Raw genomic sequence first — 27521 nt, forward strand, 5'->3', positions numbered from 1 at the left:
GCAGTGAATTTTTTTTTTGCCCAGTCCCCCTAATTAAGCATACATTACTAAGCCCCCCTGTAAATGACTTTTCTAGCTGGTTTGTACTTACAGTTCCAGCGTTTCAGCAACTTATAAAAATTTTCCCAAGATGGCCCCCGACTCTTTTCCCGTCGCTTGCTGTAGCCCGACGTGCGCGCTCCCGAGACGCTACCAGCTGTGTCTCCCTGTCAACCAGACGCCCCGCAGCCGCCGACCGGACCCCTGGATTGAACACGACCGACCAGTCACCCACCGCCAGGCAGCAGGTAACCGGCGCAGCCCCCCCCCCCAGCACAGTGGCAGTCCCCCCCCCCCCGGCACAGCGACAGCCCCCCATCGCAGCGACAGCCCCCCATCGCAGCGACAGCCCCCCCATCGCAGCGACAGCCCCGCCATCACAGCGGCAGCCCCCCCCGGCACAGCGACAGCCCCCCCATCACAGCGGCAGCCCCCCCCCCCCCCGGCACAGCGACAGCCCCCCCATCGCAGCGACAGCCCCCCCCCCCCCCCCGGGCGCAGCCCGCCCCTCCGGCCCATCACTTACCTGGACGGCAGGACAGCTGGGCGGCTTCTTGGGACAGCTGGGCGGCTCTGCACCTTCCTCTAACAGAGGATGGTACAGAATGGCCGCTCCAGCGCGCTCCCGAGCAGTGACAGCTCGTCTGCGCATGCGCAGAAGAGCTGTAGCGGGGAGCACACTGAAGCGGCTCGTGCTGAAAGGAGAAGAACGGACTGCGCAAGCGCGTCTAAAAAAGCAAGTCGCCAGCGAATTTAGACGGAACTATGGAGACGAGGACGCTAGCAACGGAACAGGTAAGTGAATAACTTCTGTATGGCTCACAATTAATGCACGATGTACATTACAAAGTGCATTAATATGGCCATACAGAAGTGTATGACCCCAGTTGATTTCGCGAGACAACCCCTTTAAATCAGTTACGGTTCCTTTCATCACTCCAAAAACTGGATGAACCATGATGAAATTCTACTGGCCAAACATGGCACTGTTGCAGCCCGCCCAGGACCTTGGCCTCTGCCCACACACTCAACAATCTTTGGCATAAAGTGGACTCGGATGCTAGTACTTCTGTGAAAGTCTCATGAAATCAATTACGCTTTTTTTGATTGGTCCAAACCAGTGTCTCAGATAACTGTGGTAACACGAGAGCAAATACATGTCGACCAGCGTTGATCCCCAGACCCCAAGGAGGAGGTGGAGATGGCAGAATAAGGCTGAGAAACTGTGACCGAGGTAAGACCCACAATCCTCAGTGTGAGAAACACGTGAGCAGGTACAGGGTCAGACTCGGTCCCAGCCTCCACATGGTTAACCCAATGTGCTGTCAGTTACGGTTCCTTTCATCACTCCAAAGACTGGATGAACCACGAAGAAATTCTACTAGCCAAACCTGGCACAGTTGCACCCCACCCAGGACCTTGGCCACTGCCCACACCCTCAACAATCGTGGGCATAAAGCGGACTTGGATGCTAGTATTTCTGTGAAAGTCTCATGAAATCAGTTACGCTGGTTAACCCAATGTGCCGCCAGTTACAGTTCATTTCATCGCTCCTAAGACTGGATGAACCACAAAGAAATTGGAATGGGCAAAGCAGGAGAATTTATTCTGTGTGTGTCTCAGAAGTCCCCACCCTCATCACCCTGAGTCTGTGAAAGTTCACATTTTTCAGCATCGCTCACGACAAACTCCTCAGGTGGCTGTGGAACCATTTTTTTTAGACTCAGGGCAGGGACCTGAGAAGAGTTCTTGGGTGTATGCCTCTACTGAATCTCTCCTTTTCCTGGAGTGAGCAGGCTGGGAGGAAGAAGGAGCAACCTGAGGATTCAGAAGTGCAGTGCCTGGGCTGACATGAGTGGACGGCGTGGAAGACTGGGTGTTGGATAAAGTACTGGAGGCGTTATCCGCTATCCACTTCAACACCTGATCGCACAGTTGGGCTTTTAATAGTGGTCTGCCATGCGGACCTGCAAAATGTGAGACGAAGCTGGGGAGGGGAGATACACGGCGCTCCACTAATCAGCAGCAGGCACAGTTTCACCCCGTCCAGGACCTCGGCCTCTGCCAACACTCCCATTCGGACGCCCACGTCCTCGACCTTGATCCTTACCCCTAGTCTTCATCATGTAGGATAAAGGATAGAGCAGGGCCAGGAAAAATGAAACCACTGTATAGCGCTGATACCTAGGGCAAATTCACCACCCACAGAGACTGGTTGATTTGAGACACTCTTTGCAGGACCAGAAAAAAATTACACCACTGTATACCGCTGATGCCTAGGGCAAATTAACCACCCACAGAGATTGGTAGATTTGAGAGACTCTGAGCAAGACCAGAAAAAAATGTAACCAAAATAACCAGTGTGTAATGCTGAGACCTAATTCACCGCCCACAGAGAATGGTAGATGTCAGAGACTCTGGCAAAGGCCAGAAAAAATTAAATTAAAAATGATAAATTCCTATATACTGTGTGTACACCCCTGGCAGTACACTGCATAAAACCTCTAACAAAGGGCAGAATACAGCCGGGATGCTTGAAAAAAAATGGTGCACTACTGGTCCCAGCCAGCTTAAATGCTGATTCACACAATGAGAAGAGTAGCCCTAAGAAGGACTGTTGGGTTCTTGAAGTCAGGATCCCTGCCTAACCGCAACCTATCTCAGCAGCTCTATCCCTAAACTCTGCCAGTATGCATCTGAGGTGAGCCGTGGGCGACACAGTTTAGGTACTCGGCAGGGTTAGGAAAATACTAAATGTAGGATTATTTAGATTTCATTCAGCCATTTTAATTACAATTTTGAGCCTTTGACCAGAGTAGGTGGCTAAACCAGTTCTATGTGCAAATCAGAAGAGATGTCCCTTCCTTTGATGTGCAAATTCAATTGACTTGGAGACAAGTGTGAACTGAACATGATGGACATTGAAGATTACATCCTGGTCTAGGAAGAGGTGGAATTAAGTTTGTATTCAGACAACTTGGGGGTCAATCCTTAAGACCACATGCAGCTGTTTGATGTCCACCTCACACAGGATGTGCTGCTACCTTTCGGTTTGGGAGGCTTTGGTTTGCAGCCATATGGTAACCTGTTGGAATGAGGACTTGGTCATCTGTATTAGAATATAAAAAGGTCCTATCTTCTCAAGTTAGAGGAGTAGTAGCTTTTGGAATCTAGGAGGAGAAGCTCTTGGAATCTCTGATGGAAGGATGAGAAGCTCTGGGTAGTCCGGACGCTTCAGAGACCAGATGAGGATGTCATCTGTTGACCCCCTAGAAGTGAGGGAACCTCTGATGATGGTAATATGTGATCTGTAATCTTTTAGGTAATAATGTAACTTGCTGCCGTTATACTTTGTGATGTGACATCTGCAACCATTATGCTTTGTATATAGCTATTATCACTTGTATATAGATATTACCCTTTGTATATTAGATACGATAGTTTACAGACGGAGGACAATTATTCACCACGAGGCTCAATTATCATTTGGTTTTAATAAATTCTTATTGTTAAACCTTCTATAGTGTCTTACTCTCTATAAAGCGTAATATGAACTAAGTCTTGCTCCTTGCAGCAATACAGGCGGTCACTTGATCTCACCAGCCACTCACTGGAGGGGGGTGGGATAGGGCTGGCACGTCACAGGAGGAAGTGGTAATGCCTTCCCTGCATGTCTATTGGCCAGAAAATGGCGCTAAACATGCGGGGAAGGAAATGGAATTGACTCTAGTACCGCGTGGTGTTCGTCTCGAGTAACGAGCATCTCAAGTACCCTAATACTCGAACGAGCATCGAGCTTGAACGAGTACAATCGCTCATCTCTAATGTTTATCCATAGGTGTATATATATAGGTGATTCCCAGGAAGAGACCCATGTATCCTGGGTGGAGGCACTGATTAGAGAGGCTCAGTATTACACCCAGTCTTCCATTAGTGAAGGTGCGTGGCCCCCCTGTCCCATACAGGTTAGCACCAGATCCTGTTGGGAGGGGTCATTACTCATACCCTCCCCAAAACAGGGTTACACTGTTTTAACACTTTGCTTAACATTACATGATCCACATAATCCATTGGATAACAGCAACCAAATGACTGGGGACAAACCCCAGCGACATGTCCTTGCTCTCGGGATATCAGTAGCAGGGGGATTTTAGATTTCCTGGGTGGAATTCCCATTGAGAAAGAGAAATCCTGGGGGGTGAAGCAGCGAGACCCTCCGACCAGCAGGGGGGCAGCATTCCTAGAGGGGAAGAGAAATCTTGGGAGTGAAGCAGCGAGACCCTCCGACCAGCAGGGTGCAGCATTCCCACAGACAAAGATAAATCCAGGGCAGTGAAGCACGGAGACCCTCTGACCAGCAGGGGGCAGCATTCGCATTGAGGAAGAAAAATCCTGGGAGGTAAAGCATCGGACCCTCCCAGCAGCAGGGGGCCGCATTCCCATACAGTAAGATAGATCCCGGGTGGTGAAGCATCGAGACCCTCGGACCAGCAGGAGACAGCATTCACAGAATCATAGACTGGTAGAGTTGGAAGGCTCCTCCTGAGTTATCAGGTCCAACCCTCTGCTCAGTGCAGGATCACTAAATCACCCCAGACAGATGTCTGTCCACTTCTGAAGACTTCCATTGAAGGAGAACTCCCCACCTCCCGTGGCAACCTGTTCCACTCATTGATCCCCTCACTGTCTAATATCTAATCTGTGTCTCCTCCCTTTCAGTTTCATCCCATTGCTTCTAGTCTTTCCTTGTACAGATGAGAATAGGGCTGATCCCTCTGCACTGTGACAGCCCTTCAGATATTTGTAGACGGCTATTAAGTCTCCTCTCAGCCTTCTCTTCTGCTAAACATTCCCAGATCCTTTAACCGTTCCTCATAGGACATGATTTGCAGACCGCTCACCATCTTGGTAACTCTTCTCTGAACTTGCTCCAGTTTGTCTATGTCTGTTATAAAGTGGGGTGCCCAGAACTGGACCCAGTATTCCAGATGAGGTCTGACTAAGGGAGAGTAGAGGGGATAATGACCTCACGTGATCTAGACTCTATGCTTCTCTTAATACATCCCAGAATTGTGTTTGCCTTTTTGGCTGCTGCATCACATTGTTGACTCATGTTCAGTCTATGATCTATTAGTATACCCAAGTCTTTTTCACATGCACTGCTGCTTAGCCCAATTCCTCCCATTCTGTATGTGCTTTTTTCATGTTTCTTGCCCAGATGTAGGACTTTGCATTTCTCCTTGTTAAATACCATTCTGTTAGTCGCCGACCACAGTGCAAGCTTTTCTAGATCTTTCTGAATACTCTCCCCTAGTATTAGCTATCCCTCCTAGCTTTGTGTCGTCGGCACATTTGATCAGTTTCCCATCAGTTCCTCCTCCAGATCATTTATAACAATGTTGACCAACACTGGGCCCAGGACAGAGCCTTGTGGTCCCACTTGATACATTCTTCCACTTGGATGTGCAGCCATTTATGACCACTCTGAGTACGATCACTCAGTTCTGAATCCACCTAACAGTTGCCTTGTCAATCCCAGATTTGGTCATTTTTACAATAAGTCTGGGATGAGATATTTTGTCAAATGCTTTACTAAAGCCAAGATATACTATATCCACCGCATTTCCCTGATCAACCCAGTCAGTGATTCTGTCATAGAAGGAATTTAGATTGGTCTGGCATGACTTGTTTGTTACAACCCCATGCTGGCTCTGTGTTCTATCAGCTTGGAACACTAAAGCGCGACTCCTTAGGACAGATGCAGGATTGTGTCCTACCCCAACACTCACACAGTGTCTGCAGGGAGCAGTTGTACTATCCAGGTAAAGATCAATATGGCCGACCACACAAATCCCATTTCAGGTGTCCCCTTCTTATCTTATGAGTGCGGTGTCTTAGAAGCATTGTACTGTATATTAGACCGGTCCGCAGTGATCTCTCCGTATTACTCTTCAGTGGCCATAAATGTGTACAATTGGAGAACCGCTTCAGAGTAGTTTCATCCTAACATAACGGCAGAGCAGATTCTAAGGGAATTGAAGATGAAGTAACGGCTTCCAGATGTGTTTTCTGACGGCTTCAAGGAACTTTTTCAGAATCGGGAAGAGTCTAATGGCCGCCATCAGGGCAGAATAAATGGTTACAGCGGCCCCGCTGACCGCTGGCTGCTTCCTGCCTGTCAATAAAGACATCAATGTGTCCTGAGCCACGGCAGTGATCGCCAGCACTCTGCACACTAGCAGTAGTAATCGTATCTCGGGAGGGTTGGATCCCTCTAAGGAGCTTCCCCAGTGGTCGCTGACCGGTTGCTCTGCTCCCCCTCCCTCACTCGTCCCCTGGGGTTCCCATTAATCTCAGTATATGGGTGACCAGTATATCTCATGGCCGCTCTGTGTAATGGTCAGGGGCTGGGGGGCAGAAATCACAGTCCCAGGAGTAGCGGCCCAACATAGGGGTACGTTCACATGTTTCTGCTGAGGAGAATCCACAACAACTCCCACGTTTCAGCCTCCAGCACTGGTGCGGATCTAGATGCTGATCTGCATCAAACGTCACTGCTTCAATCCAAGGGGTGAAATCAGCTGCAGATCTCTGCAAAATCCACACCATATATTGGGGATTTCCATGCAGATCTTGGTGTGGACCTGCATCAAAATCTGCCATGTGTGAACGCACCCTAAGGGTGGAAACACGCGGTGCAGTTGGCCACTAAAATACCGGTATAGTTACATGGCTACTGGCCGCAGTTGGTGAGCATGGTCTGGTTGTGTGTGGCCAGCCACACCGTGTCCTTGTATCCCTGTTTATCCAGAACTAACCTTAATACACAAATACAGTACCAGAACCAAGGTCATAACATAGTTATAGCACCAGAACCAAGGTCATTGCATGATAACAGGACCAGAACCAAGGTCATAACATACATACACCACCAGAACCAAAGTAATAACATAATTACAGAACCAGAACCAAAGTCATAACATAGTTACAGCACTGGAACCAAGGTCATCACATACTTACAGCACTCGAACCAGAGTCATCACATACGTACAGCACTGGAATCAGAGTCATAGCATAATTACAGCACCAGAACCAAGGTCATAACATACATACACCACCAGAACCAAGGTCATAACATAATTACAGAAACAGAACCAAGGTCATAGCATGATAAGAGGACCAGAACCAAGGTTATAACATACATACACCACCAGAACCAAGGTCATAACATAATTACAGCACCAGAACCAAAGTCATAACATAATTACAGCACCAGAACCAAAGTCATAACATAATTACAGCACCAGAACCAAAGTCATAACATAGTTACATCACTGGAACCAGAGTCATCACATACTTACAGCACTGGAACCAGAGTTGTAACATAACTACAGCACCAGAACCAAGGTCATGGCATAATTACAGCACCAGAACCTAGGTCATAACATACTTATAGCACCAGAACCTAGGTCATAACATAATTACAGCACCAGAACCAAGGTCATAACATACATACACAACCAGAACCAAGGTCATAGCATAATTACAGAACCAGAATCAAGGTCATAACATGCATACAGCACCAGAACCAAGGTCATAACATGCATACAGCACCAGAACCAAGGTCATAGCATGCATACAGCACCAGAACCGAAGTCATAGCATACGTACAGCACCAGAACCAAGGTCAAAACATAATTACAGCACCAGAACCAAGGTCAAAACATGATTACAGCACCAGAACCAAGGTCAAAACATAATTACAGCACCAGAACCAAGGTCAAAACATAATTACAGCACCAGAACCAAGGTCAAAACATAATTACAGGACCAGAACCAAGGTCATAGCATAATTACAGCACCAGAACAAAGCTTAGTGATGTACATAGATGCAATACCAGAACCAAGCTCAGTACATTAACCCCTTAGTGACTACTACATAGTGTTTTTATGTCCTGCATCTGCGATCTCCCTTCATACATCGCGGGTGTCAGCGGTTTCTTCCCACAATGAGAATGCAGGGAGCCATGTGAGTGTCATGGCAGCCGGGGGCCTTCTGAAAGGCCCCAGGGGTGTCATGGCAAAATGCCTATCAAGCCATCCCCGTCTGATCCCAGTATGATGTAATGCTGAGGCATTACATCATACTCCTGGAGCAATCAAAGCATCGCATGTTGTGGTCCCCTAGGGGAGACAAAAAGAAAATCTAAAAATAAGATTAATACAGTTTTACTAATTATTAAAAAAAAGTATTACAAATAAAAAAAAACCCTTTTGCCATATTTACGATAACAAACAAACAAAACAAAACCACATATTTGTTATCGCCGTGTCCTTAAAAGTCCGATCCATCAAAGTACGCCATAAAGGACGCCAGAAGTGCACTTTTTTGGTCACCCAGTCTCCCAGAAAAAATTTAATAAAAAACGATCAAAAAGTCGTATGTATCGAAAAATAATACCAACAGAAATGACAGGATGGAAAATGAGCCTCGCGCAATGTGGGCGGAGAAATACAAAGTGATTGTGCACAAAGAAGAAAGTTATCGGGCATTTTTGTAGCAGTTTGTGCGCCGTAGAAACAGGATGCTCGGATAGATGGCGGAATGTAGTTTTTTTTTCCATTTCTCTCCTCTTAGAATTTTTTTAGTTTTTCAGTACATTATATGGTACGTTAAATAGCACCGTCCCACAAAAACATGTCCTAATACAGTGACGTCGATGGGTAAATAAAGGAGTTGCTATATTTTTTAAAAACGAAAATAGAAAAAAACTAAAACGCTACATCACTAAGGGGTTAATGCAACACTAGAGCCAAGCTTGGTGATGTACATAGATGCAATACCAGAACCAAGGTCTGTACATTAATACAGCACCAGAGCCAAGCTTAGTGATGTACATAGATGCAATACCAGCACCAAGCTCAGTACATTAATTCAGCACCAGAGCCAAGCTCTGAGCACTTATACAGAACCAGGCATTGTATTTCCTCTTGCTATGACCGGTTTCAGACGAGCGTATTAAGGGCACATTTTACAGATTCGTCCCATCCGATTGCTGGTCTACTGACCAGAACTTCAGACATGTCAGGGAACTATGGAGTGAGCAGGCTGCAGGAAGTAGCAGGGGCGTACAAAGATCCTTTTAGTGAAAACTATCACTATAGGTATAGTCTTGCTTTCCGAACTCCCAAACAGTTGAGTTATGAGCCGCTCACAGCATTACAGAACTTGTCAGCAAGAGATCTCCTTTTCTTGGGGACAGGAGGTAATATATATATATATAGGCTTCCTAAGAGACGCCTTGTGCATGAAGATGTGCAAAGAATTAGCAAAAGTATAGGCAGACCCCTGTAACATTTCTGTAGCAATAGTATAGGCGGACCCCTGAAACATTGGTGTACCATGAGTATAGGCGGACCCCTGTAACATTTCTGTAGCAGAAGTATAGGCAGACCCCAGTAACATTTCTGTAGCAAGAGTATAGGCGGACCCCAGTAACATTTCTGTAGCAAGAGTATAGACAGACCCCTGTAACATTTCTGTAGCAAGAGTATAGACAGACCCCTGTAACATTTCTGTAGCAGAAGTATAGGCGGACCCCTGAAACATTTCTGTAGCAGAAGTATAGGCAGACCCCTGAAACATTTGTGTACCAAGAGTATAGGCAGACCCCAGTAACATTTCTGTAGCAGCAGTATAGGCAAACCCCTTTAACATTTCTGTAGCAGAAGTATAGGCAGACCCCAGTAACATTTCTGTAGCAAGAGTATAGGGAGACCCCAGTAACATTTCTGTAGAAGAAGTATAGGCAGATCCCAGTAACATTTCTGTAGAAGAAGTATAGGCAGACCCCTGAAACATTTCTGTAGCAGAAGTATAGGCAGACCCCTGAAACATTTGTGTACCAAGAGTATAGGCAGACCCCAGTAACATTTCTGTAGCAGAAGTATAGGCAGACCCCTGAAACATTTCTGTAGCAGAAGTATAGGCAGACCCCTGAAACATTTGTGTACCAAGAGTATAGGCAGACCCCAGTAACATTTCTGTAGCAGCAGTATAGGCAAACCCCTTTAACATTTCTGTAGCAGAAGTATAGGCAGACCCCAGTAACATTTCTGTAGCAAGAGTATAGGGAGACCCCAGTAACATTTCTGTAGAAGAAGTATAGGCAGATCCCAGTAACATTTCTGTAGAAGAAGTATAGGCAGATCCCAGTAACATTTCTGTAGCAGAAGTATAGGCAGACCCCTGAAACATTTCTGTAGCAGAAGTATAGGCAGACCCCTGAAACATTTCTGTAGCAGAAGTATAGGCAGACCCCTGAAACATTTGTGTACCAAGAGTATAGGCAGACCCCAGTAACATTTCTGTAGCAGCAGTATAGGCAAACCCCTTTAACATTTCTGTAGTAAAAGTACAGGTGAACCCCTGAAACATTGGTATACCAAGAGTATAGGCGAACCCCTGTAACATTTCTGTAGCAAAGGTATAGGCAGACCCCAGTAACTTTTCTGTAGCAGCAGTATAGGCAAACCCCTTTAACATTTCTGTATCAGAAGTATAGGCGGACCCCTGTAACATTTCTGTAGTAAAAGTACAGGCGAACCCCTGAAACATTGGTGTACCAAGAGTATAGGCAGACCCCTGTAACATTTCTGTAGCAGAAGTATCGGCAGACCCCTGTAACATTTCTGTAGCAAGAGTATAGGCGAACCCCTGAAACATTGGTGTACCATGAGTATAGGTGGACCTCAGTAATATTTCTGTAGCAGAAGTGTCAGGGTAATAAATCAGTACAGCATCAATCAAAGCCCACCCTAAAATGTCCCGTGGTCGACGGTAAAGGAAAAAACACCACACACAGGTCTGGTAAGCTTCCTTGTACGGGAGTAATGGCCGACACTTTACTGGCTTACACAGGGCTTTATACCCTCCTGTTGCATCACAAACCATATAGCATCTCATTGGTCCAGATATATAGCATCACCATATATGTCTGTTACATTATTCAGAGCAAATTTTAATCACACAAGCAGCTGCATTAACCACTTGTCCCTATCCATATCAGCCACTTCTGCTTTCCTCCTCAGTCCTTGGAGCAAGATGTAACAAGTTCCTCTCTGGGAAGACTGCCAAGCCAATAGCCATCGCATCTTGTTCCTCTTTGTGATTTCCAAGACACTTCCTTGTCTGCCTTGCAAAAAGCCTTGTCATATCTGTTTTGATTTTTTTAAGAATGCATATTGAATATTAAGTTTTTTGCCACAAAGCATTTAATAGAATTTGCACGCAGGTATAAAGATATAAAAACATATAGCAATATATACACGTGCCCTCACAGAAGTATAGGCAGACCCCAGTAACATTTCTGTAGCAGCAGTATAGGCAGACCCCAGTAACATTTCTGTAGCAGAAGTATAGGCAGACCCCTGAAACATTGGTGTACCAAGAGTATAGGCGAGGGCCAGAAAAATTGGTGTACCAAGAGGACAAGTGCACCCCTGAAAAATTGCTCAACCGCGAGGGCAAGTGAAACCCATAAACCTTTTTTTAAAGATACAGCTCGCTGTTACTTAATTTGTAACAGAGCCTGGAAGCATCCCTGTGAAAAAAAAATGTTTTCTGTTAAAGTATCAATACTTTTGAAACGTTGAAAAATTGTAAAAAACTTTTAAACAGAGCCTTTTGGGACGCAGGAAAATTGGCAGTTCAGCGTGATGACATGCTGTTTTAGGAGGAGTAGGAGGAGGACTAATATCCGAGAGTAATTGACAAAGCTAATTCCCCCTTTTTTATGGTGATAGAGGATGCTTTTTTCTCCTGTTGCAGTGAAAAGAATCATTAGGTTCTGCTGCTTTCCGCTGCAGGAGAAGAGAAGTCTGGGGAAATCCAGCCTTTGTTCATCTTTATGAGTGAAAGCATGTCGGCACTGTCAGTTGACAGGCGGGTACGCTTATCCGTGATGATTCTCCCAGCTGCACTAAACACCCTCTCTGACAAGACGCTAGCAGCAGGGCAGGCCAGCACCTCCAGGGCATACAGCGCAAGTTCATGCCACGTGTCAAGCTTTGACACCTAATAGTTGTATGGGGCAGAGGCATCACGGAGGACGGTGGTATGATCGGCTACGTACTCCCTCTCCATCTTTTTACAGGGCTCCCTCCGACTCAGCCTTGATTGGGGAGTGGTGACACAGTCTTGCTGGGGAGCCATAAAGCTGGCAAAGTCCTTGGAGAGTGTTCCCCTGCCTGCGCTGGACATGCTGCCTGATCCCCGCTCCTACACTGCTACTTGGCTCTCGGAACTGCGTCTTCTGCCACTAGCGCTGTCTGATGGGAACTTTAGCATCACTTTTTCCTCCAGGGCCCTGTGGTATTGCATCACTCTCGTACCCCTTTCCTCTTCGGGAATGAGAGTAGAAAGGTTCTCCTTATACCGTGGGTCGAGTAGTGTGTACACCCAGTAATCCGTGTTGGCCAGAATGCGTCTAACGCGAGGGTCAGGGGAAAGGCATCCTAACATGAAGTCAGCCATGTGTGCCAGGGTCCCAGTATGCAACACATCGCTGTCCTCACTAAGATGACTTTCAGGATCCTCCTCTACAGCCCATACATGCTGAACAGATTAGAGGCAAATAGCATAAGTAGCGTCTGCAGTGTGCCCAGCTGTCTCTTTCCCCTCCTCCTCGTGCTCCTTCCCCTCCTCCTCCTCTTCTCCAAAACGCGCTGAGATATAGACATGAGGGTGCTCTGACTATCCAGCGACATACTGTCATCCCCCGTCTCCTGTTCCAACTGCAAAGCGTTGGCCTTTATGCTTTGCAATGAACTTCTCAGCAGGCAAAGCAGTAGGATGGTAACGCTAATGATTGCAGCATCGCCGCTCACCATCTGGTAGACTCCTCAAAGTTTCCGAGGACCTGGCAGATATCTGCCATCTAGGCACACACCTCAGTAAAGAATTGCAGAGGCTGACTACCACTACGCCGCCCATGTTACAGCTGGTATTCCACTATAACTCTATGCTGCTCATACAGCCTGGGCAACATGTGGAGCGTAGAGTTCCACCGTGTGGGCACGTCGCACAGCAGTTGATGCTCTGGCAGATTAAACCGATGTTGCAGGGTCCTCAGGGTGGCAGCGTCCGTGTGGGACTTGCGGAAATGTGGGCAGAAGCAGCGCACCTTGCTGAGTAGGTCAGACAAGTGTGGGTAGTTTTTCAGTAACCGCTGAACCACCAGATTGAAGACGTGGGCCAGGCATGGCACGTGTGTGAGGCTGCCGAGCTGCAGAGCCGCCACCAGGTTACAACCGTTGTCACACACGACCATGCCCGGTTGGAGGCTCAGACCCTGCAACAGCTCTGGGGCCGTGTGCCTCTTCTCACCTAAACCGATTAGTTTCAGCACGGCGTGCTGACGCTTGCCCACTGTTGTGCTGCTGCGCGCTACTGACTGCTGGCAACGTGCTGCTCACACTTCTTAATTGAGAGGTAGACGTGGTGGGAGGAGAAGGAAGGGCAGGGTTTAGAGGAGGTGGCATATACCGCCGCAGATACCAGCACCAAGGAAGGACCCGCTATTCTGGGTGTCGGTAGGGCGTGAGCGGTCCAAGGCTCTGACTTGGTCCCAGCCTCCACCAAGTTCACCCAGTGTGCCGTCAGGGAGATATAGTGGCCCTGCCCGCCAGTACTTGTTCACGTGTCCGTGGTTAAGTGGACCTTCCCAGTAACTGCGTTGGTGAGGGCACTATTTATGTTGCGGGAGACATGCTGGTGTAGGGGTGGGACGGCACATCGGGAAAAATAGTTGCGACTGGGGACAAAGTAGTGCGGGACCGCTGCCGCCATCATGTTTTTAAAAGCCTCCGTTTCCACAAGCCTGTACGGCAGCATCTCCAGGCTTATTAATTTGGCAATGTGCACGTTTAAAGCTTGTGCATGCGGGTGGGTGGCGGCATATTTGCGCTTTCGCTCTAACGCTTGTGTTAGCGACAGCTGAACGCTGTGCTGAGAGACATTGCTGCATGGAGTGGAGGACAGCGGAGGTGAGGGTGTGGGTGCAGGCCAGGGGGCGCTCTGGCCTGTCTCCTGAGAGGGGTATTGGATCTGTGTGACAGGTTGGGGCACAGGGGAAGAGGCAGTGGTGTGACCTGCAGGCGGTGAATGGCCTTCGTCCCACCTTGTGGGGTGCTTGGCCATCATATGGTGGTGGTGAGGCTGGTAGTGGTGGCTCCCCGGCTGATCTTGGTGTGACACAGGTTGTACACCACTGTTCGTCCGTCGTCCGCGCTCTCACTAAAAAAACATCCACACTTTTGAACACCTAGGCCTCTGCACAGAGGCTTGCTGCGAGGGGGTGCTTTGGGAAACAGTTGGGGGATTCCTCGCTCTGGCCCTGCCTCTACCTCTGGCCACTCCACTGCCTCTTCCAACCTGCCCTGCTGCTGCACTTGCCTACCCCTCTGAAGCCCTTTACTCAGTAGGCTTAGCAAACCAGGTGGGATCAGTCACCTCATCGTCCAGCAGCTCTTCCTCCGAATCCTCTGTGCGTTCCTCCCTCGGACTTACTGCCCTTACTACTACCTCACTGATAGACAACTGTGTCTCATCCTCCTCACCCACTGAAAGCTCTTGAGACAGTTGCCAGAAGTCCCCAGCCTCATCACCCGGACTCCAGGAACTTTCCAAAGGTTGGGCATCGGTCACAACAAACTCCTCAGGTGAGAGAGGAACCAGTTTTTCCCACTCTTGGCAGGGACCCGAGAACCTTTCCTGAGAGTCGGCCTGCTCATTAGAATATGTCATTTTCATGGAGTGAGGAGGCTGGGAGGAAGGAGGAGCAGCAGCCAGAGGATTCAGAGTTGCAGTCCCTAGGCCAGGAGTAGTGGACTGCATAGAAGACTGGGTGGTCGTTATATTGCTGGACGCATTTTCTACCATCCACGACAGGACCTGCTCACACTGCTCTGTTTGTAATAAAGGTCTACCACGCGGACCCGTAAATTGTGATATGAAGCTGGGGACCCCAGAAACTTGCCTCTCTCCTAATCCCGCAGCAGCCGGCTGTGATTCACCACAACCAGGAACTTGGCCTGTGCCCACACCCTCACTTGGACGTCCGCGTCCTCGACCCTTACCCCTACTGCTCATCATGGGGGATTAAGAATAGAGCAGGGCCCAAATAAATTACCCCACTGGACAGCGCTGACAACTGTGGCTTAATTCACCGCACACAGAGACTTGTAGATAGCAGAGGCTCTATGCTGTGACTTGTGTCTTGCGCTGATACCTAGGGGTAATTTACCGCTCGCAGAGACTTGTAGATAATAGAGGCTGTGTGGAGGGGGAGAAGACTCTAAAGCCAGTGGATAGTGCTGGTAACTGCGGCGATCTCAACCCCCCCAAGGAAAGGGTATTGTGAGACGCTCTGCACAGCAGCAGAGCTGAAATACTTTGCAGTGGCCCCGGTAATATTACAGTACTGTTTAGCAGTGAGACCGCTGTCTAATGCACTGCAGACACAGAGCGGTATAACTGAAGTAGTTTGCAGCAGGCTAGGAAATGTTAGAGTGCAGTTTCACGGTGAGAGCTGGTTGTACGGCACTGCAGGCTGAGAACGCTATTACTGACAGGCTGGGAACAGGCCTAGATGCGTAATACAAAAATGGATGCACTACAACTCCCAACCAACCACAAGTATAATGCACACGGTCAGAGGTAGCCCTAAAAAGGACCGTTGGGGTTCTTGAAGACTGGATCCTACACTAAAACTTTCCCTATATAAGCAGCTCCTTCCTTAAACTCTGCATAATACACTGCAGACTGAGAACACTATAGATGAAATGGCCTGCACAGCCCGAGATGCTTAAAAAAAAAAAAGGTGGACTACTGTTCCCAGCCAGCCACAACAGTAATGCACACAGTCAGATGTGGCCCTAAGAAGGACCGTTGGGGTTCTTGACGACAAGATCCTACTCTAACACTTTCCCTATATCAGCAGCAGCACTTTCCCTAACCTCTGCCAGCTTGCATCTGAGGCGAGCCGTGGGCGGGACCAGTTTAAGTATTCCGCGGTCACCTGATCTCGCCAGCCACTCACTGCAGGGGGGTGGGAGAGGGCTGACACGTCACAGGAGGAAGTGGTAATGCCTTCCCTGCATGTCTATTGGCTAGAAAATGGCGCTAAACATGTGGAGAAGGAAATGCAATTGACTCAAGTACTGCGTGAAGTAACGAGCATCTCGAGTACCGTAATGCTCGAACGAGCATCAAGCTCAGTCAAGTGTGCTCGCTCATCTGTGTTAAGCACCCCACGAGGTGGTATGAAGGCCATTCACCGCCTGCGGTTCACACCACTGCTTCTTCCCCAGTGTTACAACCTGGCACAGAAATGCCATCCACCTCCCAGGATACAGGCATGAGCGCCTCCCGGCCTGCACCCGCACCCTAACCTCCATGGCCCTCCACTGCCTCCACCAATGTGTCCCAGCCCAGCGTTCAGCTGTCACTAAGACAATCGTTGGTACGAAAGCGGAAATACGCGGCCACCCACCCGCATGCACAAAGTTTAAACGTGCATATCACACAACTACTCAGCCTGGAGATGCTGCCATACAGGCTAGTTGAAATGGAGGCTTTCCGTAGCATGATGGCGGCGGTCCCTACGTTCTTAGTCCCCGGTCGCCACTATTTTTCCCAGTGTGCCGTCCCCACCCTACACCAGCACGTCTCCCGCAACATAAATCGTGCCCTCACCAACGCGGTTACTGGGAAGGTCCACTTAACCACGGACACATGGACAAGTGCTGGCGGGCAGGGGCACTACAGCTCCCTATTATGACACCTCCTCCAAAACCCCCCTTCCTCCTCCAAACACCTCCTCCACCTCTCAATTACCACGTGGGAGCACGTCGCCGGCAGTCGAAAGCTCGAGGCACTGCAGTGGGCAAGCGTCAGCAGACCGTACTGAAACTACTCAGCTTAGGAGACAAGAGGCACACCGCACAAGAGCTGTTACAGGTTTTGATGGAGCAGACCGACCAGTAGCTTTCGCCGCTGAACCTCCAACCAGGCATGGTCGCCTGTGATAATGGGCGTGAACTGGTGGCGGTTCTGCAGCTTGGCAGACTAACACACGTGCCATGCCTGGCCCATGTGTTCAATCTGGTAGTTCAGCGGTTTATGAAAAACTACCCTCCATTTGTGTGACCTGCTCAGCAATGTGCGTCACGTGTGCGCCCATTTCAGGAAGTCCACCACAAATACTGCCACTCCCAGGGCACTGCAGCATCGCTTCTAGCTGCCAGTACACCGGCTGCTGTATGACATGCCCATGAATTCTATGTTGTACATGTTTGCCAGGCTGTACGAGCAGCATAGAGCCATAGTAGAATACCAGCTGCAACATGGCCGGCGGAGGGGTAGTCAGCCGCCACAGTTCTTCACAGAGGAGTGGGCATGGATGGCAAACATCTGTCAGGTGTTAGGAAACTTTGAGGAGTCTACACTAATGGTGAGCGGCAATGCAGCAATTATCAGCATTACCATCCCGCTGCTTTGCCTGCTGAGAAGTTTGCTGCTAAGCGTAAAGGTTTGCAGTTAGAACAGGAGATGGGGGATGAAAATATGTCGCTTGATAGCCAGACCACCCTCACAACTGTTTCTCAGTGCATATTGGAAGAGGAGGAGGGGGAAGAGAATGAATTCTGTAGGTAGACATGGGTTTCCCATAGCGATGTAACTGATGGCAAATTGGGTCACACAAGGTGGAGTCTGGGACCAATTTAATGAGCCGTTCACAGCAGTACTAGCATCCGAGTACGCTTTATGCCCACCATTTGTTGAGGGTGTGGGCAGAGGCCGAGGTCCTGGGGGGATGCGACTGTGGCAGGTTTGGCCTGTGGAATTTCTTCTTCATGGTTTATCAAGTCTTTGGATCACTGAAAGGAACCATAACTGATTTAATGAGCCATTCGCAGCACTACTAGTATCCAAGTCTGCTATATGCCCACGGATTGCAGGTCCTACCTCGGTCACAGTTTTTCGGGCTTATTATGCCACTTTCTCCTCCTGCTGGGGGTCTGGGGATCAGCGCTGGTCGATATGATTTAATGAGACGTTCACAGCAGTACTGGCATCCGAGTCCGCTTTATGCCAACGATTGTTGTGCCTAGTAATGTGCACTAGGCTTTTGCAAGCATCCCGGCTGTATAACAGGTCAACTCATTGTACACTGCCTGTACACTGCACGCATCCCTGGGGGTCATCGCTGGTCGGCATGTATTATTTCTTGTGTTTTGTGTTACCACAGTTATCTGATTACTGGATTGGAGCGTTCACAGGAAGTGTAACTGATTTTAATGAGACTTTCACAGGGTCATTGTATACTTGTGGTGGCTCTTAGGGTGACACCTCCTGCTTCAAACCAATCTTTGGTGTTAGTATGCTCTGCTGCACTGTGGAGATGTGTAGAAGTGCTGGCACCTGAGTCCCCTTTATGCCCACGTTTGCGGCTCCTGACAATTTTGTGATGGAGCTGGCACGGGATTGGAATGATGATCGTATGTTAATTTATCAGCAATTCTCATAAGCATTGTGGGCTATTGCCCACACTTTCAAGGAGGGTGGCTGCCTGGCCCTGCCAACCCTCTGCAGTGTGTGCCTCCTGTTCCTCCTCATCGCAGACGCATTTATAAGTAGACATGTGGTCGGTGTGGCTATCAAGCAAGCGTGTGGCATGAGGGCAGCTAAACGCTGCGCAGGGAAAATTTTGTGTGCGCTGTGGGCGCAGGGTCGTGTGGGGGGTTGGACAGCAATGCCAGCATGTAACCCAGGAGAAGAGGCAGCGGTGTCACCCGCAGGCAGTGATCGTCCTTCATTGCACCTAGTGTGGTACTTAACTAAGATGTGCCAGCGCATGTGCCTTGTTTCTTATGGTCTGGCCCAAGTAAAATGTTAGGGGGGTGACCAGCAGGCTCTTGCCCACAATCTGGCTTAATAGTGCGACCTGAGAGCCTCAAATGCAGCCCTGCATGCTGCCCCTGCCATTCCCTATCTATTTCTGTGGTGACTTTCTGATGTTTTCAGGTGATTCACAAAGCCTCCCCCATGCACAGCATCGGTCAGCTTAAAAAATGCTTGAGTCAACCATTGATTTCAATGGTGTTCGTTAATTGAAACGAGCTCTCGAGCATTACGAAACGTTCGACTGAAGTAAGGAGCACCTGAGCATTTTGGTGCTCGCTCATCTCTAGTTCTAACATATTAAGTGAGTAGGTGCTGAATGCAGTACTGAGGAGAGCAGGATTGGGGTGAGCCGTGACATTTTTGGAGATTTCTTTTTGGATGTTGTCGCTTTTTTTTTTAAAGTAGGTGACTAGTTCTCCAACACTGAGATCCAGCATGGGGGGGGGGGGGGAGGGGGGCTGTTCTTTGGGGCTGAGGAGGAAGTGGAAGGTGTCGAAGAGTCGTTTTGAGATTGTGGGATAGTGAGGAGAGGTAAAATATATGACCTAACAGCTGCTGTCTGCTCCGTCGCACTGCTACTCGCTGGTCCCTGGCACTTGCTTGTAGTCTTCTGTCAGCGCTTCCTGGATTGGAAGTTAAAAAAGCCCACCTACAGGAAGCACTGGCTCTTATTGGTTCTTGAGTGCTACAGCTCGGCCAATCTCTGCAGCACTCAATGAACGAATCAGAGCCAGCGCTTCCTGGAGGTGGGTTTTTTGAACCTCCAATCAATTCAATATGCAGATTTGCTGATATGACCAACACAACCATAGATCAGTCCCTAGATAAGTCTTCGTAGGGTTTATTTCTACATCCCACTGGATTCATGTCCTCAAGTGTGTCGTATGACCACTTCTCTAGGGCTATATCTGTCTGTGTACTCATGAAGCTCCCGATATAATCGCTGGGTGGATGTAGGTAGAGTTTCTTTGTAGACCCACTCTGGGTTAACGTCTTCAAACGTATCATATTCCCAAGAGATGCTTGTAGTCAAATGGCATTTCAGAACCGTATATACCAGTGCGATCCTGTGATGATTTTGTGTCAATCATGAGCACTGGATAAATAATACTCTCAGTACTTGAGTCTCGCATGTGTGCGAAGGCCCCAATGCTGAAGTTACTACCCGTGTTGTTGATCTTGTGCCTTTTCTGGACCTATTGATTAACATTTGCTTCCTACAATAAATGAGCGGCTTTGCTTTAGTCATGCATCAAGGCCTGTAATGCCTAATTCTGGTATCATCAAATGCCCAGCTCCGCCCCTATGTAATAATAAAGTAGTCTATCTCAATAGGGTTTCAATCGATTTTCAGTTAGATTGAGTTTGTTATTATGATTTGGTTCAATGCGTTTCTGTTGAATGAACAACTCATCAGGAACCCGCCCATGGAACCCGATCCGCCCGTGGACATGAGGCCTAATGCTGATTTGGATAGCCAGAGACCCAAGACTTGTCCTTGGTTTTTCTAATACTCAAAATATCCAACAAAATCTGACCCAGATAGCCAGGGACGCAATCGTTGTCCCTAGCTTCTAATAAATAGTTCTGCCTTAACCTTTCTTTGTTTCAGATGGCCTAAGCTAATGCTAATGGCCAGTATAGTAGAAATGAAAGTAACAAAGAATTTCAGCAGGCCCCCAGCCTGGATGGTAGACAGGAGACGATTGGTGGCAGCATATAGAATTATTGTATGTCCTAAGCTGTTTATGGATGAGCAGCTATATATTTGCTGTACACCCCGTGTTACTGACATCCGGCTTCAGGGGACATTTTATGAGAGTTCTTTATGGAAAGTCAGAAACTAATGTTGGTGCAGAAACGGCCGAACTCCATCTGTATGGAATGTACTATTTCTGTAGCTTGGAGACCGGAACCCGAGGCTTGTGGAGGACTCTGCTGCAAGTTCCTTTTTATGACCCTTTTCAGCCCCACTAGGACCCCCATGTTATTGATGGAAACCAGAACTAGTTACTTGTAAGTCCTGATTCACGTATGCAGTTTTTGGTGATGTTTTCTGCACTGACAATCGCTCGGTCTATAAGTGAGCTGCAAACCAAGCGACTTCTACGGGTGGGCGATTCTCACTCGCTCTGTCAGCACTCATATTTACATGGGCCAACAGTTGTCCATAATGACTCTTTTGAGGGATTACTCTGGCGACCGTCATCATGTGTAAAAGCACCCTTAGATGATGATTACATTTGTCTACATGACTTGTTATTTGTATGGAAATGTTATAAAATATCAGTATCATTTTTACGGTCTGTAGTATTAAATAATAAGTGTTCTCCTTGGCAGATGACGGTATCGGGAGCTCAGAGGGACGTGTGGTATCTGCAGATTGTAAAGCAGAGGATTGTGGTATCACTGAAGATACATATGAAGAACCTGCCATTATCTCAGATATCCCCTCAGCCCTTCACAGCAAACATCCATCATCTGATCCTCCTATACAAATCCCATCTACTGATTCATCACAGGCTCATAAGCAGAATCCACGTCACAGAAGGGGGGAACATCAAGGAGCCCACACAGGGGAGAGACCGTATTCATGTAAAGAACATGCAAAACGTGTTAAATCACATCTTGTTACACATCAGAGAAGTCACACAGGGGAGAAGCCGTATTCATGTCCAGAATGTGGGAAATGTTTTCCATGGAAATCACACCTTGTTGATCATAAAAGAATTCACACAGGAGAAAAGCCGTTTTCTTGTTCAGAATGTGGGAAATGTTTCACAGGGAAATCAAACCTTGTTGCTCATCAGAGAATTCACACAGGAGAGAAGTCATTTTCTTGTGTGGAATGTGGGAAATGTTTTGCATCTAACTTAGCCCTTATTACACATCAGCAAATTCACACTGGAGAGAAGCCCTTTGTATGTTCAGAATGTGGGAAATGTTTTGCATGGAAATCAGGACTTTCTAAACATCAGAGAAGTCACACAGGGGAGAAACCGTTTTCTTGTTCAAAATGTGGGAAATGTTTTGCACGGAAATCAGTCCTTGTTACACATCAGAGTATTCACACAGGAGAGAAGCCATTTTCTTGTTCAGAGTGTGGGAAATGTTTTGCACAGAAATCACAGCTAGTTCAGCATCAGAGAATTCACACAGGAGACAACCTGTTTCCTTGTTCAGAATGTGGGAAATGTTTTACTCAGAAATTAATCCTTGTTATACATGAGAGAATTCACACAGGAGAGAAGCCATTTTCTTGTTCAGAATGTGGGAAGTGTTTTGCAGTGAAATCAGCCCTTGTTATACATGAGAGAAGTCACACAGGAGAGAAGCCGTTTTCTTGTTCAGAATGTGGGAAATGTTTTGCAGTGAAATCAGCCCTTGCTACACATCAGAGAAGTCACACAGGGGAGAAGCCGTTTTCTTGTTCAGAATGTTTGAAATGTTTTGCACGGAAATCAGAGCTAGTTCAACATCAGAGAATTCACGCAGGAGAGAAGTCATTTTTCTAACCAGAATGTGGGAAATGTTTTAATTGAAAAACACATTTACTGCAACATCAAAAAGTTCACTCAGGAGAGAAGCCGTTTTTTAAACCTGTTTTGTCAAACCATACAAAAAAGGTAAAAAAAAAAAAAAAAAAAGTTCTACAACTTCAATGAAAAATATCAGACTTTATTTATACAGGACTAACTTGGGGGGACACCGCCCGATATAAAAGCCCCCTACATCTCATGCCAAGGTGAGCTCTTAACCCGCCATATCCCAGGAAAACCAAGAGTTTATACATAAGGGCAACTTGGGAAAGCTGCTAATAGTCCACATCAGGGGCGAACATTTACAAATGAGCTAGATACAGCCAAGAGAAATACACAAGATCTTACCTAGACTTCAACCCTAACAGAACCCGGGCACACATCTCCGTAATCCCGTACGACTTGCGTACATTGTAGGGTTAATGTTCCCTCCTGGGGAGGTGATTGGCTCAGGAAACTTTTGGTAGGTGAGACTTACTGGAGATGAATGATTTGGTAAGAGACTTGAATCTTTCCAAAGATGCCGCTGAGTCACTCGGTTCAAGGCTCAAAAGCCAGAGTTTATTATTGCCAGGAGTGTCTTTTTCATGGTTCAGACTTCATGAAAAGGAGTTCATTCCTGACTTTGCCCAGGAAGACAAGTTGGTTTATTGCATCGATGTCGAATGTTTGATGGGTCAATTGAAAATCCAATATGATTCAATGCAATGGCGTCTTTTCATAGATTCTTCAAAATGAAGTCTCAGCAGTTTTGCTCCACAATGGCGTTTGTTACGGTTCCATCCCTGTAGGTCATTCCGTACACTTAAAGGAAACCTACGAGAACTTGGAATTGGTTCTTCGTAAACTTAAATATGAAGACCACAGTTGGCAAGTGTGTGTGAGGATTTAAAGGTCTTGTGCATGCTGCTTAGGCAACAAGCTGGATATGCCAAATACCCTTGTTTTCTGTGTCTATGGGACAGTTGGGACCGACAAAATCACTGGACCAAGAAGAGTTGGCAGCCAAGGGTGCCCAAACTCAGTCAAAAAAATGTCCTTCAAGAAACTTTGGTACCTCCACATAAAGTTCTTCTACCACCTCTCCATATAAAATTGGGATTGATGAAACAATTCGTGAAATCACTTCCAAGAGATGGAGAATGCTCCAAATATTTGGTCTCCAAGTTTCCAGGCCTCTCGAAGGCAAAATTAATAGGTGTGTTCGTCGGACCAGACATTAGAAGGCTTTTAGTTGATCAAGAATTTGTCAATACCATGACTGATTCTTAAATAGAAGAGTGGACTGCATTTAAAGAGGTTGTAGAGAAAGGCAATAAGAAACAGAGACATTCCAGATGCTACTCACAAGTGTAAATGTACGAAGAGCAGCCTCACAGGGAAGAAGAAACCATTTTAGTGTGTTTTAGTGCTAATTTCAGTTCAAAAATGATTTTCATGTAAAATTTGTAATTGAAAATCAATTTTATAAGTCTATTTTCATTTATTTTGAGGTATTGCCCTATTTAACATAGGACATCACATTTCCTGACAATTTAGTTATCTATGACAAAACAGAGGTCATTTTCGGATTCAGCGTACCGAAAAATATAAAGATTAAGTGGAATAACCAAAACGGTTCTTCAAAACCTTTTTTTGCAGACCTGTGTAATTGTTGATCTGAAGAGTTGGCCTGAATTTTTGAAATAGGAGGTTAGATTTTTTTGCAAGATTGTATTATTTGGGCATCATCTTTCAAATTATATAAGTTGCAATAGTAGGCTTGCAACGAGTCAGCAATTTGTTTTGGGTAAGTTCATTTATATTCTTTATAAGTAGCGCTCCACCCATAAGAAGCTCATCTGCGTCTGAAAGGTATAGGTGGTTAGTCTTAATGGGTTTTTGTCCTGTCTATATAAAGTCTGATATTTTATACCGAAGCTGATAAATGTTTTCCATGTGATTTAATATTTGTAGACCTAAGGCACAACTCATTTTACCAAGAACATTCTTGAAACAACGGAATTAACCCAATCCTTCTTTATTGATTTAATGAAAACAGCCAGCATTGACGCGTTTCGGAGACGCGGACCCTTCCTCAGAAACGTCTGGGTAAAGTGCTCAGTACAATAATTAAGATATGAGAACAAATAAAGTAAAAGAAATAATGAGAGAAAGAAGAAGAGATGCAGAAAAAGTACAAAACATCAGTGGAGAGTAAAAGTAACAAATTACCGGACAGAATATGGGGCTTTATTAGTTTGTTTAGTAAGTGTGATCTGGTAAGCAGATATTAGAATGTAGAGCTCAGGAGTAGAGAAACGGGGTGGTTGAGAGAGTGACGGTGACAACCTAAGTTCACACTACTCCAATATATAGTGAGAAGCATCCATGCAAGCGAAAAGAATTAATGAATATGTAGCAATACGCATAAAAAATGAGATGACGGCTAAAACAAATGGTAATATATAATAACCTTTATTTGTATGGTTCCAAATTATTCTGCAGCTTTTTTGAGGCACATGGGAAACACAAAGAATACCGAAATTACAGAAGTTACAATATTTGGAAACGAGGAGGTGGGGGTGATAACAGAAGGTACAGAGGCAGGCGGTGGAGCAAGGGGGAACACACAAAAAGAGTGGGGATAGTGCAGGAGGTGCGGGGCAGGAAGTGTAAATGATAGGCAAAAATGGAAAGCTATAGGGAGGGGCAGGGGGCATATTGTGTGAGTGGTGGACTAGATCAGGAGATATGGTATGCTTTCATGAAAAGGAGCGTCTATAAGGCGCATCAGAAGTTTTGTGTGTCAGGGATTGTCTGGATGTTTTGGGGTAGTGCGTTCCAGAGGATCAATGCAGCTCTAGAGAAGTCCTGGAGGTAAGCATGTGAGGTTAGTATTAGAGGGGTGTTTAGTCTGAGTGTGTTAGCAGGTCAGAGTGTGCGGGCTGGGTGGTGTACGGACAGGAGAAAAGCAATGTATGGTGGCACGGTGCCATGGAGAGCTTTGTAGGTGAGGGTGATTAGCTTGAATTGAGTTCTGTAGTGGACGGGCAGCCAGTGCAGCGGCATCTGAGAAGTGGCTGGATAGGACCATGAGTCTAGCTATCACATTTAGTATGGATTGGAGAGGGGAGAGTCTGGTGCAGGAAAGGTCAATAAGCAGCAACTTGCAGTAGTTGAGTCGGGAATGGATGAGGGCGACAGCAAGTGTCTTTAGCATGTCCATGGTCAGGAGAGGCCAGAATCGAGTGTGATTCCAAGGCAGCGGGCGTGCTGTCTGAGGGTTATAGTGGTGCCAGATACTGATATGGAGATGTTGGGGGGAATATCGAGCACAATTGGTTATAACTGGCAATTAAAGGTAGAAAAGGAGTGGTTTTTATAGGATAAATTCCTGCTAGTTTGGTGATTATTAATAGTAAAAGGTGTAAAACCCTACGTAACAGTGAGGGGTGCCGCAGATAACAGCTGAACAACTAGAAACAGTAAGTGTATATAGCTTATGCTAGTAGGTAGCGCTGCTGAAAAGTGATTGAAGTGTTGACGGGGGAGGGATGGTGGGTGGGTGCAGCGCTAATTGCTGACGAGTCTAGAAAGGGAGGGATGTGGGCAGCATAGTTCAATGCCCAGCTTAAAGCTGGAAAGAGTGTTGTGCCAATAACAAGGAAAATGAAATGGCACAATTAGTAAGCTTACCGGAAGCATCAGGAACTGGAAAGAAGAATGACGGGTGCGGACTGGATAGCTGAGGGGAGGGGGAAATTGCCAGCGGTAAAGGTGGGATATTTGTTTTTGTAATGTGTGCCCATGCGCAGTTGAGTGCAGTGAGACTAACGAGCCGTGCTCCTAAGCTTAGTAAGGATGTATCTAGAGATGGACGAGATTAAGGGCTCTGAATACATTGGAAGTGTGTGTTAATCGGCTGGTGGGGTTGGAAAAAAGGAAAGCATGCTAGTCGGACAGCGGAACCAACAGTAAATTTATGAGTTGAAATGGGAAGTGCCATGGCTTGTGGGTCGCGACAACATCATGGCATGGTGGCCTCATCACAGGTAAAGACCTGTTGCCTTGTTAAGCAGGACAAGGGTTACTGCACTATGTCAGAGTCTCCTAATGCTGTCTGCCTTTGCTGCATGGATGCAGGCTGGATTAGCCATGCCTGGGAGTAGGGTGGAGGTGTGGTTTTCTATTCACTCTGCCAGTTTTCAGGCTATATATTCTCACCCCTCCTGGTGATCAGTGCTGCTTATTCTGCTCCATAGTGGAGAACTGGGGAGTTTGGAGCTCTGCTGTGTTGGGTGTTTTTCTACTTGCAGATAAGTCGCTGTGAGTTCCTTAGTTGTATTTTTGTTTTTTATTTCTGCTTTGCTTTGTTGTTCGGTTCATCTCTCCAGGGTTCCCTTCAGGGACAGTTAAGGCCCAAGATGAAGACTGTGGGGCTGTCTCTTTAGAGATGAATACTCCACTTCTAGTCAGAGACCCTTCACCTCCCCTGCTAGGTTAGGGCCAGGCTTCCTTGTCCCTGGAGTGGTGCTACCGTTCAGCATAGTGTGTGGCTATTTTCTATCCTGTGTACATTCCCTGTTGCCGTGCGGAGTTGTACTCTGGTGTTGCACGGGCCTTACATCTGGGTTATGTACTTCAGTTGTGGTGCGCACTGTTCCTCAGTGCAATAGTTTTTCGGCTACTGTAGTGGTTATCATCACCCTGCATCCGTGCTGAGCTTAGTGCTCATGTGCTGCACGGATGTGACATAATAAGCAGCCAGATGTTTCCTCAGTGGCTGGCTTTTTGTTTTCCCGTCAGGAGCATGGATCCCATTGAGGTATTATCCAACCAACTGAGGTCTCTGGCTATTGAGGTTGCTGAAGTCAGGCAACAATGCTTAGGCGGTATGGGTAGAGAACCTAAGCTGGATCTGCCAGAGCATCTTTCTGGTAAAAGTCAGGAGTTTTTTGTTTTCAATCCTGTAAATTGTATTTTAGATTGAGCCC

At 46.9% G+C, this 27521-nt stretch overlaps 1 protein-coding gene across 1 annotated transcript in view; it reads left to right on the forward strand.

Annotated features, from left to right (window-relative positions):
• LOC136627209 (zinc finger protein 585A-like) overlaps nt 1-22521 on the forward strand; it is a 132981-nt gene extending 110460 nt beyond the window's left edge. The window contains exon 15 of the mRNA XM_066602139.1: nt 21632-22521. Within this exon, the coding sequence (XP_066458236.1) occupies nt 21632-22521 (890 nt within the window). The remainder of the gene's footprint in view (nt 1-21631) is intronic.
• The last annotated feature ends 5000 nt before the right edge of the window (nt 22522-27521 follow it).

This window comes from Eleutherodactylus coqui, chromosome 5, assembly GCF_035609145.1.
Source record: "Eleutherodactylus coqui strain aEleCoq1 chromosome 5, aEleCoq1.hap1, whole genome shotgun sequence".
NCBI classification, from domain to species: Eukaryota; Metazoa; Chordata; class Amphibia; order Anura; family Eleutherodactylidae; genus Eleutherodactylus; species Eleutherodactylus coqui.